Source organism: Teleopsis dalmanni, chromosome 1 (genome assembly GCF_002237135.1).
Source record: "Teleopsis dalmanni isolate 2A chromosome 1, ASM223713v2, whole genome shotgun sequence".
Taxonomy (NCBI): Eukaryota; Metazoa; Arthropoda; class Insecta; order Diptera; family Diopsidae; genus Teleopsis; species Teleopsis dalmanni.
In genome coordinates this window covers 10,286,368-10,304,912 of record NC_051846.1, presented here as the reverse complement: position 1 = coordinate 10,304,912, position 18,545 = coordinate 10,286,368, and the positions used below count along the sequence as shown (strand labels likewise).

Genomic DNA, 18,545 nt, shown 5'->3' with positions numbered 1-18,545 from the left:
TATAGTTTCTTAAATAATTATCTTTAAATTCTTGTTCTTGAGCCAAGCAAAAGCTAAAGCTAAAGCCCGGAAGAATGAATTCATTTGGCGTGAAAAATGCCAAACTCGGCATTGTCTCTTCGCAAAACTAGTCACCCTTGGTACATTACGTTTTTTTAATGGCGCTTAACGCCTCAATATTTTCATAGACAAACAATCCGTGATTGAATGCTTCATTGGATGGATACCAGGTTGCTGGCATGCTTGACTAATAAAAATAAAACTGTTACTTTATTCGTATTATTTATAATATATTTATTTATCTTAGTTTAAATTCATACAAAGAAAATAATAATTTTATTTATGGAAATCTGTGCAGTTTTCATTGAGAAAAAACGGAAGAGTATTTTCTAACATATTTTTTTGTAATAGAAAATCACTTTAAAATCGAACAAATTTTTATAAATTTTTTTCAAAAAATCTCATATAAGGTAGATGCTTCGAGGGCATTCTGATTTTCGATGAGATTGCTGGCGTTTTTTATCCAAAAATTTCCAAACTTAAAGACTAATATATGGAGAACTATACTGTAACGATGTAAAGTTAAGTGAAAAAAGTTACTTAAAATATTCAAATTAACCAAAATGCAATGGATACTAAATCGAAGTTTTGTCGAAATATTTAATTCATTTTTAATATATTAAAAATAAAAAAAAATATAACTACTAACTTTATTATTATTACGTGTATTATATTGAAGCTATTTGAGCCAGTGCACTTGAGCACTTTTACAATCTATTATGACCTCAGATATGCATACCTCCCCGAGGAGCCTGCATACCTTCCCGAGGAGCGATTCTGAGATTCGATAACGCGGTGTTGGTAAGTCTGTCTGTCTAACTTTATTAAGCATATTAATCGATTAACTCAATCAGAAGAGTGCAATGATTAGCAATTAAGTTTTTATACAAACTTTTATCTTCTTCTATCGATGAAACTAAGATAAGTTCTTGCACACAACCTATGTCTTTGACGACAATTTCTCTAAACTAGTTGACCTAACGACTCGTTGCTGATTTTTGATCTGATAAACCATCTTCTTCAGGTGCGACAAGTCAGTTCAATATTTTTTCAAACTTACTTATTGCCACTTCTCTATCTGACACTTTAAACACCTTTTTCTGAAACATCGTTTTTCATACTCACGAACTGACCAACCAGCAAAAGCGATTAATTCATTTTAAATGGATATGGATATCCTTACATTATTGATATCATTGTTATTAAAGAGATAATCTGTTATCACATATTCTTGTGAAGCAGTAGATAATAATTAGAAACAAAGTTATAAAGCAATATTGTTCGTGAGAAATTACTCTGGTTAAAATCTTCATTCTTTACTTGTATAAAAGTTACAATGACTCTTTGTATCAAGAAAATATATTTATGATGCGCAAAAGTGTCAGTTTTTTGGATACTTTTAAATGATCTGTTATTTTAACGGAAAATGAGTAGCTGGTTAGACTCGGCACCTTTTCGAAAGACCCACACATATCAATTCTATAATTATTTCTTGCGAGTGTCCAACAGGAAAACGAATTCCTGCAACGAGGCCAAAGGATTTTTAATTCAGCAGCGAAATTAAGTCGGCATCACCTTAATGCTCAAAAGCTACAACATAAGATTTAATCTTTAGAAACATGATAGAAGTACATTGGTTTTGGACAGTGGACTGTAGGGTGGCATGGAACGAAGGTAAGACTGCCCTATTTAACTCCTATAGATTTTGTTGTCTAGTAATTGTGAACGATATACTAGAATATATGTTATGACACCGGTCAGCACATGATCCAAATGGAACCAGTATTCTTTAACTCAATTCCTAATGTTACTAATATGGAAGTGAACCAAATACTTAATTTCATAAATTCATCTAATACAATATAATACTCCTAAACCTCTACAAAATTTTGAAGATTGAAATCTAATTAATTGAATCAGGTTTTGATCTACTTTCACTTCATCTTTCTGGTTTTCCTGTCTGTAAACAGAGATACTATAAAGTTTTTAACTGTTGTATTAAGAAAGCATGTAGCACTTTCTCAATATACAAAACTATGACGGAAATTTTTTTTGAATTGAATCAAAATATTTGCACACAATTTGAAATTGATTTTATTATATGGATCTAAATCATAAATGGCAATTTACTAAATATATAACTGCTTAATAAATATAATACAGTCGAAAAAGAGATTAACTAACTATGCCGAGAATAACAAGTTCTCTAATGTTTTTTCTCAGGGTACATTCGCTTAGACCCTACAAGGAAACCGAGAAAGAGGTACATCAGCTCTATGTCTTACAAACGAACTATGGTATACACACTGAATTCATCTCCAACAATCTATGTATTCGTCTTATAATCTTCGTTTTTCCTACTTTTTATAGGTCTTTTCGGGTTATCACAACAAATATTTTTCTATAGCTGGAAAATTGTTTAGCAAGTTAACACGAAATATAAATTATTGGAAAACTTTTCTTAAATCCATTAACTTTTTTCTAACTACCTATGCTTCCATATTATATAAGAAATGAATCAAAATAGTAACTAATCTTAGTCACTATTATCAAAATTTTTAAAAAAATAATCATCAATATATAGTTTAATTTTTATAAAAAAAAATGTATATAGTTAATAATAGTAACTATTGTAACTTTTATATGGAAATAATACAATCAATATTTTATTATGTAGTTTTTTATTTTTATTGTAACTTTGGAGTGATTTTCACAATATTATCTCTTATATTATTTATTTAATATTGTTTACTTAATAATAATTTTTGTTGTATTTTTAAAATTTCTATATTTCTATATTTTTAAAGTGAAATTTTTATTTTAATTTCGCTGATTTAAAGTTTAAATATATTAATTATCTGCATTCGTATATATATCATATATTGATCTGCTTAATGTTCTTAAAGTGAAATGGCTAGAAATATTAATATATGACTAATTTAAATATATTTTAATTAAAAAACTGTTATATTAAAATTTTTAGGGTTAATGAAAAAACTTCAAGTTTTTTATATATTATATATTACATATAGATATAAAAAAAGATAGAAACAACAAAAACTTAAAGTAATTATACACCTAATTTATTTAAATATATATTTTATTTAAACATATATTTTATTTAAATATGTGTGTATTATTTTAACATGTTTTAACATTTGTTAGCTAAGCTTGTTTTGTTTATAAACTTAACTGTCTTATTGAACTGCTTTATGAGTTTAGACTAAAAGAGAGAGAAAATATTTTAGAATATGGGTCATCAGTATGTGACAATGAGCTTAGCGTGCTACAGATTTTGTAGATCATTTCATCAATGGCTTATGAGAGTTATTTGTATTAATGAAAAACTTTATTTAATAGTATTAGAGTTGAGCTAAACAACAGTAATAAATTTTAGGACCGTAGTTTATTTAATTTCATTTTACTATAACACCATAAAGGCTCTAACATAAAATGGCAGTTATTTTAATATTTTTATATATTATAAATATTTATAAACAAAAGATCTATATGTTCTTAATACAGTTAAGAGAAATGCAATTTCTGTGGTTATCAATTTTTATTTTATTCATTTTTACTTATTTAGATTTCATGGACTTTATGCTTAAAAATTTCATTTAAAGATTACTGAGTCAAGTATATATGTATATATTGTATATATACTAATGAAAAGTGAAAGTTATGAATTTAGTAGAAAACATGTACACATAATTTATATTATATATAGATTAAGTTTTTATTATAATTCCTTACTAAAATATAAAAAAAAAACACTAAATTACAATCATTTCTAATTTTGTCTTTATGTTATATTAATTTTTATTTTTTTAAATATTTTTTCCAATAATTGTTGCATTTAATATCACCTACAAACATTTTATTTAGGTTTCGATCATTTTTTACTTGAAACACTTAAGGCGCAGTTTTAAAAGAAAATTCAGTGTTATTATAAGTTGGTATATAAAAGTTATATTTTAATAGGCAAGTATATTGTTATATGTGGATATATATCATACATATGTAAAAAAAGAAAAATAAATAAAAAATAAAATAAAATTAAGGTAATGATGAAAATTTCGAATGTATATATATATATTGTTAGCTTTTTGTGGCAGTCAGTTTGGTTAACTAAATCAGTCCGACCCCACTGGTCCATTGTGATGCCACTGCTAAACATACAGGATATTAGAAATTAAATTACTTTGAAAGTTTGCTATAATAGAATTCAATAAGTATACAAATTTATAGAATCAAATCCAAACTTCATTTTGTTCTAATTGAAAGTTAAAAAATTCTCTCTAATACCTACCAATAAAAAATTTTTATCGATAACAGAGTTAGACAGAAAAATTTTAAATCGGATATATTAATTCTTTTTAAAAATTATACTTATAAACAATAGACCAAGTAATTTAAACAATTTCGAAGTAACGACTCAAAAATTAAAACAAAAATAAATTAGACCAAGTTTTTCTTTTAAAATTTTGCTTTGATCATATTAATTAATAATTAAAATAAATTTTTTTTTGTTACTATCATAGATAACTAAACTAAATGTTGTGTTTAGAGGTATCAACAAATTTTTTTCTTTATTTCTGCATTAAATGGATACCTCTGAGTTATCATGGTTTTAAAGTGTAAAAAATTATTTCAGCAAAGGCCAAGAGTTCATAATTCTTTTAAAAAATATAAAGTTAGAGATATACAGTGTGGAAAAATTAATAGCATGTTTTTTGAAATAACATATGTGCCTGTGTTTCTTTAACACTTTGAGATCAATTTTCATATGAAAATTTTTAACTTAAAATTTCAATAAATTTATAGATTAAAAGTTTGAGAAATTCTTTAACAGTGTATTGTTTGCGCCTACGATACATTTTGACCTTGCTCTGCATTAATGAAATATAAAAATAATTTTTATTATTATTGTTTCAAATTTTTTTTTATTATATTTTAATATTTAAATGCAATTTTATGTTCCACTATAAATAATAGTATTTTTTATTTCTGTTTTTTTTTTTGTTTTTTGTTTTGTTTTTGGCAACATTTAAAACCGTTTACTTTACTTAATGTTTGTATTTATCTTTAACGATTTTCTTTTTATGAGCACATTAAAATGTAAAAAAAATTAAAAATTTGTTACAGTATGATAATGTGAACAATGTTAAGTTAATATGTAAAGTATTATTATTAATCTTCACACTTTTCATCAGCATTTCATTTTATTTACTTGATAGTCACAAATAACAAATTTTTAATTTTAATATCTTTTTCAATATTATTTTTATATATGTAAATTTTATTATAATTACAATTATATGTTAAAAATTGTTCAAAAGGACATTCGCATATATACTAATTATTTTTGTAGTCATAATGAGTAGCTAATTAAAAGCTAAACTGTTGTTAAAATCTTAGTAAAACAACAATATATTTACTCTTAAGCTGGTGCTTGTTTCTTTGTAATTATATTTAAATGTTCATATTTTCAATTTACTCACAATTAATATTATCTTTTTAATTTCATTAAAAATTCACATTATGTTATATATATATTTATATAATATATACTATGCTAAAAACAACTTTAAAAAAGTGGAGCTTTCGGAGCTGTTACCAAGCACACTTGTAATTCACAAATGCTTTTTTCTGTCAATACAGTTTTACAATTACTTTTTTTTTCCATTTTAATTACTTAATCATATATCCTACTATATACCAATTTGAGTACATTTATGCTTAGTTGGTTTTATTCATGCGATATCAATTACTTTGGATTTTTTTTTTATAAATACACATATTTTAAATTAAAATATAATTTTAAAAAATCATTTTAAACTAAACAATTTCAATAAAAAAAATTAAACTTGCTATAATTTAAAAATTGACTTATATAGAAATTTAGAGTATATAAATTATTTTTAAACTCTCTCCTTTGGAAGAATTAAATTTCTTTACATATAAATGTACTGCCATTTTAAGCCTTTATTTTATAATAAATCACTTAAAATATAACAACCTAACAATAACTCCTCCTCATCTTCATACTTCTTTTCCTTCCTTACAATGATATAATTAAAATAATATTTACTTAGAAAATGAATACTAAATTTACTAATTGTAGTAAAAATTTTTAAATAAAAATATTTCATTTATTAAAAATAATACAAAACAATTAATTTCAAAATAAAAATACACACAAAATATTTTGGCCAATTTGCCAGCAAATGCAATTTTTAAATATTTTTTCTAATATTAAAAATACACATAATATAAAATTTAAAACTATAAACATATAAAAAACATTAATAAACTTAATTTACAGTCTCAATCTATGCATTTAACTTACTTCCCCTTTCATTGTAGTTTATATATTTTTTTATTTTTTCTGGATTCGATTAATTTTTATTATTTTTATTTCATTTCTGATTAAAGCCATTTTTACTTTCTGTGGGGAAAACCTGAAGTTTCTTACAATTTTCACAAAATTTTTTTTTACATATTCGTATTTTTTTTAATAGAAAGTTTAACATCCTAAAGTCTAAATTTCAAATAACGTTGGCTGTTTTCTTGTTGCTGGTTGCACTCGATTTCGGGTTTTTAAAATTTTAATACCAATTCATATCTTTTCACATTTACTGCTGCGTGCGTGAATTTCCTCAAACACATCTTAAAACTGAATTTCAATATAGAACACTTAGTCCTGCTCCGTAGCTCCAGGATAATAATATGGCGGTGGGCGTTCGTATTCAGATGCTGGTGGTGCCATCGGTGGATTTTGATAACGTGGTGGACCACCATCCCAGTGTCTATAGACAAAGAAAAAAGAAAAATAAAAATAAATATTAATAACAATATATAGAAACTGCTCTAAATAACAGAAAATGAAAGAGAAAATTTTGATAGTAGTAGTAGAAATAGAAAGGATATGTTATTTGTGGCAGTGTATACACAACACTGATGTATAAAAATGTGAACAATTAATTCACAATGAATTACAAACGGCTTTAACGAATATGTACAACATATAAAGAAACGTACATAGATTTTAGTTTACTAAACATAAGAGTTCACAACAATAAGACTTATAATTTATTTTTGTATATTTTATAATAAAATAAAATAAAATATGTTGTAAACTTGGTTATTTTTACAAGACCAGAAGTACATAGGTGTGTGTATTAAGAGAGAAAGAGAGAGATAGTTTGATTCATCAGCGTTCAAATATGGTTTCTAAGGTGTGACAGTTAATATAGTGTATTTGATTGCTGTGATTGATGTGTTAGTAAGCAGCGTTCTAAAGCATAGTTAGTATATTTAATTATTTAAAAATAAAAATAATAAATAACGAATTTATTGCTTACACTAAATTTGCTAATATATATTTTTAAATGATAATAATTAATATTACAATACTTCACGATAGAACCTTGTTTTAAAATGATCTACCTAAAGTATCCGGATTTTGTTGTTTGTTAACTACTTCTTAAGTAATAGACATTTTTCAAAAAATTTTTTGTTATGTTGGGAACCCCTTTCTTGATATATGGTACAAATTTGAGCGCCATCTATCAATTAGTTTGTTTACAGCAGCTGTTAATGTGAGACTACCTTAAGTGCATTTAGCGATTTTTACTATGGAAAATTTTTGTTGTACGCGATTTTTTGACCAAACACGGCATCAGTCATCGCTCAGGCACTATATTCGCCAGATCTGGATCCGTGCTACTTTTTCCTGTTCCCGAAACTCAAATTGCCCCTTCGTGGTAAGCGTTTTGAGTCGATTGAATCGGTAAAAGAATATTCGCTGAAGGAACAAAAAGCCATACCTTCACGGGCCTACGAAAAGTGTATGGAAGATTGGATTAAGCGTCGCTTCAGAAGGAGCATATTTTGAAGGCGATAAAAAAAAATTAGGATAAAATTTAAATTTGTGTGTTTTATTTACAAAATCCGGGTACTTTTTGAGCAGAAGGTAAATAATAGTAACATATATGCATATTATATAAAGTTAGGTTCAACTAATTAGGAACGATTCACTCAAAATTGAATGGTTATCTGATAATTTCATCAACGTCTTAAATTGGTCGACCTATCGTTCTAACTTTAATAGAAAACTTTTAACAATACCTTAAATTGTAATAAATTTAATAGAGATATCTAGAAAAATGGAATACAGCTTCCAGAAATGTGTTCCAATATTTTGTGACCTCAATTTCTCTCAAATTGCAGCAAGTTCTTATTCAAAACCATGGCTTCGCCATAAAATATTAATTTTTTTTAATATATACTTTTGAATTTTAAAATTTTTTGAAAATGTTTCTAATTAATTGAACGGTCGTTTTTTTGTGTTTAACCCCATATGAATTTTAAATAATAGTTTTGAGAACCTTGAATTACAATAAAATGTTTAACTATATGTATAAAAATAATTTATAATTTATTTTGTTACAGTTGTTGCTTTTCTTTCGCAAATATTTCATACAAAAACATAAACTTATATATCTAAGCTACTTATTATTAAAAATTAGACAAAGATAACTATATATTATTAGATAATAAAATTATATTATTATTGGATATTAGAATTATTAGATATATTATACATTAATGCAATGTTTCTAATTAATTATTTTTATAATAAAAATTTAATTTTATGTTCGCTAAATTTTTATTAATTATTTGTTAGTGATCATATCGTATAAGCTATAATGATAGATAAACTCAATCAACTGGTGGAAATTGACACCATCATCAAGCACATAAAAAGACAACGCTTGAAAAGGAAAGGACACGTTCTGTGGATGCCAGAAGAGCAGCAGCCAGACCAGCAGAAGATTGAAGTTAGAACAACGAGAAAAAAGTAAGATAGAGAGAGAGAGGAAGTGACAGTGTTCGACAAGAGCTGAGAGATATAAATGTAATCAACTAGAAGTTAAAAGCCAAAAATAGAAAACAATGAAGGAATGTCATAAAACAAGTTAAGGTCCTACATGGAGTGTATAGCTATTGATGATGATTTGTTAGTGAGAAATTTATTTATAATTATTGATATTATAATACTAATAAATTGTGATAAATAATATTCTTTTAAATAAAAATATTTTAAGATATATTGTTTTACTCGAAGATTAAATTATTCGAACTGATCGAAGCTTGTTTCAGTTGTCATCGCTTAGCAAAATCTGTGGAGCAGTAAAGATAAAACAATAGCAGAAGAATATGTTGATTCCAATGGGTATTAAAGGAGGAATATGAGTGTGAATAGGGTAGTAATTAAACCTAGTCTGGACCAAAGTAGATGAACCTCACAATTTCAACGAGACACAATTATTAATCAATGGGACTCAAAATTATGTGTTGTGACATATAAACTGATGTACGAAATCAAGAGGAATGGAGTAAGTTGCAGTTTAAGCACATGTTGACATTAAACATACTTTAAACAAAGTGAAAAGTATCTATTTGGTATGTAATTAGCCAGAATTGAACAATTGCTGTTCAGGCTGCAAGATAAAAGCGAGATGACAGGTGGAGGCGTGTTCAGAATACAAACGTGGTCTTAAAGAAAACACAGCTTTGATATGTAACACACTTATCTTTTGTTATTACTAGACCTTGCTGATATTGTATCTTTTGGAAAAGATATCAATGAATTAAGAATATGAGGTAAGAGGTCAACTCATGTAACACATAAGAGGAGAACTCTATTCATCATGGTCCCAATGGATAACACATTAATGTGCCACACAAGGTAAAATTTATTTCACAGCAGTTGATTATATTCTTTTACAAAAATTATTTTAGATCGAGGTTTCAAGAATTTTACTGCTTATGCTAGCTGTGGTCAAATATGCGAGACACTAAAAATTTTTGGCCACCATATTGTATTCGAATATAACCTGTTATAAGTATCTTTATATAAAACTGAGCAATCTGATATACTCGAAATTTTTTTATTTAAATTGGTGGATTCAAATGGTCGAAATCGATATATTCGTGGTGATTCAATATAATAATGTTCGAACAGTACCAGTTCAGATTATTGCTTATTAATATCCTAGGAACACTTCTGTTATTAAATACTAGACAAAGATAGAGGAAATGCTAAAATTACATATCAATAATGTTTATATCGAAATCATACAAATTATAAATAAATTTAAATTTTTGTTATAATTTTTAGTAAAATAAAATTACAATAAACATACTGTGATAAAATTATTGCTGTAAAATGTAAAATATAGTATAATACTTGTATATATATATTATTTAAAAAAATTCGATATAAATTCTATACTTTATTTTATTTATTATATTTTGTTTTTTTATTCATTTTGTTTTTTTATTTTTCTATTAAATTTTCTTTATATTAAACCTAATAAAGATGTCTTTTCTAAGCAGTACGTATTTTTTGAACACCCAAATAGTTGTGTAGCAGAAGCATTGAAAGTGCAAAAATCGAATTGCATATATGTGGTATCTCATTTTTTTTTACAATGTCTTCGAATTATTTTATTAATATTTATTATATGTTTTTAGATGAATGTTACAAACAAAAAAAAAAAAGAAAAAATGCAGTCATATGACACGAAATGGTTAACACATTATGATTTTCACTAGTTGTTGATGTTTCAATGAAGTAGTATTCGAAAAAAACAATATAAGCCAGAGTTAAATGTATGACGAAATGTTTGACTACAAGCACAAAATATTAAATTATTATTTTTAAAAATAAAAAACTTATACTCTCACTAATGTCTGCAGTAGTGGTAAATAGGCATCCTTAAAATTAATAAATGGCTTTGAAGTAGCTTTACTTAGTTACACATTATGGCACCAACTCTGTATGCACTTTTGTTTAGTAATTGCCTTGCTTTGGCATTTGACACAATTGGGAAGTTTGGTTAACACTTGTTATTGGTGTCGTAAATATATAGTTTTAACAATTATAACGCTTGGAAAAATAATGTAATGAGTTATATTATATTTTTGGGTTAAAGAAGTAAATGTTTAGTAATGTAAAGCACACGCACACATCATCACAGGTAGATAATTTATACCTAAAAGAAACCATCTGCCGTCAGTGCTTTTGGCCTTGTATCAATAGCCCCAACAATAGCTCTAAAGAAATTTAAGAAATATAAATTAAAAATAAAAATATAAATTGTATTATGTTGATTTCCTTTTAACACAGTTTAATATTTTTAAATGAAATTTCGATATATATTAAGTGTTGTTAGAATACCAATATGAGCTTGAACATCTTAAAACATTATTTAGTTTATTTATGTTAAAAATATAGTATATAATTATGGAGTAAATAAATTCTAAGCATTCCAAGAAGACGTTTAAATGCTACCCAAAAATATTTAATTATAATATAATTAGACAAATTAGACAAAGACTTAAATAAAGTTTTGTAAAAACTTTATATCAAAATGCAAAAATTACTATAAAAAAATATATCTATAAAAATTCAAGGCAAAAAGCAAATATCGAAATAACAAGGAATTATACTTACTTGGGCGCCATATCATTGTAACGTGTATCACGTACACCAGACGCCGTGGATGGTGCTCCATGCCCACCAGAACCTACAGTTTCTTCATAGTATTCTCGTCTGCGACGATCTTTATTCTTTCGTCGTTTATTTTTGGGTCCGCTATAAGAAAGCAGGGATATAATGAAGATTTGCAATGAAATGTTTTAAAATGATTGTGTAAAAAATTAAGTAAATACATAAATAAATATAATAATAATAAACCTAAAATAACTAAACAAAATATAACAGTACACATAAAAAATTTTAAATTAATCATTTTCTAAAATATATAAAAATAATGCAAATAAAAAATAATAAAAAAAAAGAAAAAGTAATATAGTAAAACAAAAATAATGTAAATAAAAACTAAATAAAAATAATATATAACAATAATATTTAAAAATAATAAATAAATACTTTGAAATATTAAAAAAAAAATTAAATTTAGTATTAACTAATAAGACTAAAAATTTTAAAGATTTAAATAGTTACAAGCATTATAATCATTCCAATTAAATTCTTAGTGAAATATGTATTAAATATAAAATAAAATGAAAAATTTAATTTTTTTGTGGTTCATTATTTTAAAAAACATAGTTTACGAGTGTGTCGAAGAAAAAATTTAAAACAAGCCGTGAATTGTTTTTTAGGTGCAGCCTAAAACTATACTTTAGTAATTTTTTTTTGATTTAAAAAAAATTTAAATGGTATGTAAAAATAGTATGTATTATCATAATTTTGTTTATAATATGTTATAAAATCAACAGTGTCAGTTCATATAAAGCTTGTAATTATTCATAAAGAAAAAATGAAAAGAAGTTTAATGAAACCAAAATGAAGACTTACTTTGCCAATGGAATATGATCACGCTCACTGTAAGCATCATACAAATACTCCCTGAAAATTATTTTATTTTTAGTAAATCAAGAAAAACTTTAACTTGAACAAATACAACGAATTAAATACAACTAATTAAATACAAAAAAATACATACAAAATCTTGAAAACATACACTGTTTCTCTAACAAACAAACATGTATAAAAAAACGATTTTTAAACATCAAGTTAATTAAATGACAGATAATAGAAAGCTAAAACCTACGTGGAAAATTTAATCATATAAATAATTTATATTTTTTATATAAATTGTTTCCTTTTTCATTAATATATATATATGTAGAAAAATACACATTTTTCATTGTTAATAATTTCTGAAAAAATTTTTCAAATCTATAGTTTTTGTTTCTTTAACATTATTATATTGATAAGTAAAGCTACCTCTCAGATATTTTTATTTATTTTTAAGTAATAATTTCATATTAATATTTCACCTAATTTTCTAAATCCAATATCGAATACAATTATTTTAAAATAATAATAATATTATAATATATTATAAAATTGTTTCTATAGTTTTCTAAATTTTATAATAATAAATATTAATAATTTATTTTATTACTCTTTTATTTACTTATTTAACTGTTTATTTTAATTGATTTTCATTTTTTGATTTAATATTATAATTTATAAAATTATTTTATGTTATATATTATTTTGAAATAGAAATAAAAATTATTACTAATTATTGGATGCTGATAATAGTTTGAAGAATATTGGGATGCAACAATGAAAACTTTAAAAATCAAAAACAATGAAAGAAAAAAATTAGAAGATGCAAGGAAAGTGTAACAAACTTATTAAAAAAAACTACCAAGCTGTTATGTGAAATTTAAAGTAAATAACTATTATATATATAGTATATATGACAATATATAGTACTTACGACTCTACTAAGGGTCCAGGATAGGGGTCTGATTTTTGATATAAGCTTGCCAATTTAACAGCTACAATAAGGGTTGGCAAGAAAAGCACAACACATACTATAACACCAGCCCAGAAACCATTCTGTAATAAATTGTTTAATTATTTACTATACATATAATTTTAAAAATTTTAAGAATTTACCCATGGATCTACAATACGATTGCAAGCAGCAACAACACCCGCATCATACACTCGTGCTAATGGTTCACACAATCCAATCTTATTTTCTACAGAATCCACAACCATGCCTAAGAAGCGTACAATTTCACTAGAGAAATAATTAACTAAACTTTCAGCAGTTTCCTTAACAAACTGTCTACCATCCTTTGCAATAAATATTTGTGCACGATCAATTTCATTTACTAATAATGGTATTGATTCTTGGAATGAATGCTCCTTATAACGTAATATTTTATCTAAATCACGTGCTAAATTAATTAACTGGGATGACTGGTTTTTCATGGGTATAACAAGATTTTGCTCATATGTCTCAAGATGTAATGCTTGATTGCGCAGACTCACTTGTACATCTTTCATTTCACTACTAGTGATACGTGATGCAGTTTGTCGCAATTTTTCAGAAATCTCGGTAAGGGAATGTTTAGTTATGGTATCGTTTAGGTTATCAATAAATTGGCCTGAATCGAAGTATTTGATCGCCGAGTTGCCCATTTGAAGAATACGTTCTTTATCCGCATCACTAAGTATTTCTATATTCTCATTATCAAAATCAATGCCATTTACGAGATTATCAAGAGTTTGATTAATTTTATATTGTGCAGGATATTCATTTATTTCTTGAATATCTATACGATTTTGTATACGCAAAACCTCAAAAACGGTATTATTCGCCTTACAGGATGTTATAGCATGCGATATACGGAATGGTGGTAAAGTTCCTGAAGCAGCCTTGCCATTGCCTTGTGAAGGATATAGTACATTATTCAAATCAATTGAATTATCCAATAGTGCAAAAATTTCATCGTTTTGTGGATCCCTGAAAATAGTTTGAATTAATGATTGAATTATAATTTCGATAAGTAATGTAATTATAAACCTACTTCAATGGTACACACACTCCTCGATATGCAACTAAACCTAAAATAAAATGTACTAGACAAACCAAAGCAATAGCAGATAATGTCAAGAAAATTAATGCCACAGCGCTGCAATAAAAAGGTCACAGTTAAAAGATCACATCAATTAAAATGAATAAATACTTCGCACTTACATCATGAGGAAGCGTGATCCGGAGCCTTTATTGCAACAATCATCACCATAACCGTCAGGCCGTTTACCACAAATACCACATAGTAACGCCATTACTAAACAAATAAGTATCTAATAATTAGAAAAAATATAATTTAATTAAACAATTCATACTCCTATAGTTATCAATTAATTTACCAACAACAAAACTGTGCAAACTCCTATGCCAATATAGAACCGATATGGTCCATATTCATTAAGATAGTCATCTGCAACTCCAGTGTATTTGTCAGTTTTAGTACCAATTAAATTAGAAATCTTTTTCAATTCAGTTTTAATATCATTAGAAGCCTTCTGGAAGCTTTGACCTGTAAACCATATATATTATATACATTTTTTAATACATTATTATTTTTTATTAACAAATTGCTACACTTACCAGCTTTGTTAATTGCCTGTATAATTTGTGGTGTGTGTTTAGCGATTGTTTCATTCAAATGCTTACGCATGTTGTCCAGAGCAGTTCGTCCGCGATTGCCTGCAGCGGCAATGTTGTCATTTATTAATTGTTCCAAATTTTCAATTATTTCGGTAACATCAGGTAACTATGAAAATAAAAATATTTAATTAATTTCATATTAACAAAAATATTAAATTAATATTTATTTTGTATGAATGTTTATGAGAAGTGTTGCATATTCAGCATCTCGTGATCTTAATGCTGAGTTACTAAATTACTTTGATGTTATAGAAATAATAAAGGAGCTTTTCAACATATACTACTGTAGTAAATATTATTAAATAAAATAAATTTCTATTTTGTTGTTAGTGATGCATTTCTTAAGTTAGAATATATTTAATTTATTGGCTCATCTTATTTAAATAACAACAAATAAAACAAAATAACAGTTTAATCTTTTCGTTTGAGTTTTATTTGATGTTTTCCGATGTTTTACTAATTTTTTTGTATTGTTATAACCCGTGATATTTGATCGTTTATATGGATAATAAAAGTGGTGTGGTAGTTGTAGTTGTTGTAACCTGAAAGGACCCTTAGCGCAGAAAACATAAATGGATTTCAAAAACGAATATATAGGTTATGGTGGAGTGTAAGAATAATTAAGAGGAGTTAGGGGTGTTATATAGGAATAGGGGAAGGATGTAGATGTGTAAGCAGCCGGGTCTATTTCTCGTAGTTACTGGTAGTACTCGTCTATGCAGATGACTAAGCTTGACTCGATCTTTCCAACAGGGACAAGGGACAATATCTTCGCTACTTCACAAACGCATGGTAATAACTTCTAAAAGTTGCGCCTTGTCATACAAGCCGAAGGCTTTAACGTTGGTGTTAAATAATCTTTTTATGTACAGAGAAATGTCAAATAATCTTCGCGTTTTATGAAGAGTTCGAATGGCTTCCTAAATTTCTATAAATCTGTCTTATTGACAGCCGCCCCCATTTGAAATCTAGGTACCTAAGTAACAAAATTAAAAACATGTTCAATGATTAAGTTTCCTAGTCTGGAAAAGAAATTCGCATTATACCATACATTATACTGTAAATGCATAACGCATATTAAAATAATCATACAGATAATGGGATATAGTGTAACGTATATAGCTGAGGAAATAGGTAAGTATTATAAATCTACGTTTGTGCTCAGATGATAATTTTATGTACCTGAACAGAGCGAATCATAATCGAATTTGACTTCGATTCTGCTGCTGAATTTATCTGAATAGAGATAAATTCGAACCTATCAAGGGATTCTTTTTACAGACCACGTTTAGCAGTCGAAGATAGTAAGGTTTCCACAAAATTCAAGCACGTCTTAATAAAAGCTTAAATCCTCAAAATTATATCTAATTTAATTTAAGTAGAGTGATTAAAAATTAGGAATTATCTAACTATTTAAGTATGCAGTAAATAGAATAACATAAATCTCTTTGTATGATTTACGTGAATAAAAATTGACGAAATTTATTTTATCATCATTTGTTCCCGTATAAATAAATTATTTATCTTGGATGGTAAATTGATTTTTGAGGTGACATTACATTTAAGCTGTAAAAAATTATTTTTAGCAACACTTCTACTAAATGAAAGTTGTTAATATGCTGTGATATGAATAATAAATAAACAAATAAGTATCTAAATATATTTCAAACACACTTTTTCTTTTATTTATAACAAAATATTAAATAACATTTTATTCTTTTTTCTTTTTAATAAAATACTTTGTTATAACATACCTTTGGAAAGTATCTGTCTACCATCTTCATGCAGCATGATAAATAAATTTTTAATAAATGCATTAAATGAATCAATAAAATGCTTACAGAATATTTAATATATAAACCATAAATTTATATTTATATATACGTATTTGTAAATAACTTAATTTACTGCCTACCTGATCATAATGTATGCCATTTGCATCCAATTTGCCAATTTCGTATTTGGTTAAAACTTCCTGGCAGGCTTCTTGATTACATTTAGTGAGCATAAGAAGCAAGTCACGTTTAACACCGCGTAAACCTTTAAAGAGAATTATTTATTTGACAAATTTAATTACTTTTAATTATTTTCAAAACTAACCGTCACTCAGTTGAGAGGCATAAACACGCAGTTCATTTGTTATTGTCTTCATATGCTGCAGCTTATCTCGTAGTTCTGGTAACTTCGCTAGAAAATCTGTCAGATATTGCAACGAGACCGCCATAGACTTTCGTTCTAACTGTGTTATAATAAATGAAGACGTTTCTGAAACGATGAAAAAAAATAATAAATATTAAAATAATATATATAAAATTTATATCTAATGTCTAAAATTATAATAGTAAATCGCAATGACATATAGCTGTAGTTTATGCGTTCATTTTAACATAACACAGCAAGTGAAATTCATAAAACTCTTAGTTTGAATAAAATAAATCAAGTACTATTTTCAACAAATTTAACAGCGATATACGCTGTTAAACCCTTGGTAATTGTAGTCTAAAAACTATTCGAAAACGACAAAATATTAAAAAAAAAATATTTCCAAAGGCCCACTAATAATGTTTATTTGGCAATGTCCAAAACAGGTATCATATTTTTCAATATTTTTCGATTGAAAAATAAAATGTTGTTGTAATTCACTATTATTTAACACTTTTCTATTTACAAATAAATCTTCGTCGTGTTAACATATTAAATAAATTTAATAAGAATGCAGTTTAGTGCATAAAATTTACCCCTTAAAATGTTTTCGAGTTGATCCGAGAGTTGTTTATAGTTAGTAACCAAGATATGATCAATTTGTTCTGAGGTGACACCAAGGAATTTTTGTGTATCAGCACTACCAGCTCGTACCGCATCAGTGCCGCTGTCAACGCCCATTTGCATGTAGCTATTGGTAGCGAATGCAATAATAACTCCAAAACTACGAAGCAGAAAAGTAAAGAAGGGGAAAAACATATAGTTACAAATTAGTTAAAAGCTCAAAATAAACTGATATTCCTGGTAAATTCAATATGAAAGCGGATATGTGTTACATTGATTTACTCACACAATGCCTGTGGCTAACAGTATGAGCAGGAAACCGAGAAATACACGTCGACAAGTATCATGTTTTTTATCAAACGGCTCCGAACGTCCACCGCAAGCACCAGCACAACGGCAGCAGCAAAAGCATAATCTAAAAAATAAATACGTAGTAAGGATGATAAAAACAATGTTTATAAAAGGAAAATGAAAAAAAAATGTTTAATATTGGTAACAGGGGCAACATGACTTACCCAATAATTGGCATCGATATGACCAGCAAACCCACAATCAAAACAACCAGCAAAATAATCCAATAATGTTTAATTAAATCTCCCCATTCGTTTCGTTCAACTTTTGGACCAAGTTCTGGCTTCATAT

General features: G+C 26.4%; 1 protein-coding gene across 3 annotated transcripts; it reads right to left on the bottom strand.

The window, feature by feature from the left end:
* Positions 1–6,355: 6,355 nt before the first annotated feature.
* On the bottom strand, positions 6,356–18,532 carry LOC119668273 (prominin-like protein). 3 transcript variants are annotated; one of them, XM_038077725.1, is made up of 15 exons: positions 18,419–18,532; positions 18,190–18,318; positions 17,876–18,063; positions 17,238–17,402; positions 17,053–17,177; positions 15,078–15,243; positions 14,837–15,006; positions 14,661–14,770; positions 14,491–14,595; positions 13,571–14,426; positions 13,389–13,510; positions 12,452–12,502; positions 11,585–11,725; positions 11,124–11,184; positions 6,785–6,869 (listed from the first exon to the last, which is right to left on the bottom strand). In XM_038077725.1, exons 1-14 carry the CDS (start codon positions 18,430–18,432, stop codon positions 11,124–11,126), a joined length of 2,403 nt encoding a protein of 800 aa, XP_037933653.1. In that variant the 5' UTR covers positions 18,433–18,532; the 3' UTR covers positions 6,785–6,869. The 3 variants fall into 3 exon arrangements, with proteins under 3 accessions (XP_037933655.1, XP_037933654.1, XP_037933653.1); XM_038077726.1 differs by lacking the exons at positions 11,124–11,184; positions 12,452–12,502 and having other exon boundaries at positions 6,358–6,869; XM_038077727.1 differs by lacking the exons at positions 11,124–11,184; positions 11,585–11,725; positions 12,452–12,502 and having other exon boundaries at positions 6,356–6,869.
* Positions 18,533–18,545: the final 13 nt, after the last annotated feature.

Coding starts and splice junctions, on each gene's coding strand:
- LOC119668273 (XM_038077726.1), bottom strand. Junction 14,596..14,660: donor GGATCACGCTTCCTCATGAT/GTAAGTGCGAAG, acceptor TTTTTATTGCAG/CGCTGTGGCATTAATTTTCT. Junction 6,870..11,584: donor TACAATGATATGGCGCCCAA/GTAAGTATAATT, acceptor CTTTGTCTATAG/ACACTGGGATGGTGGTCCAC.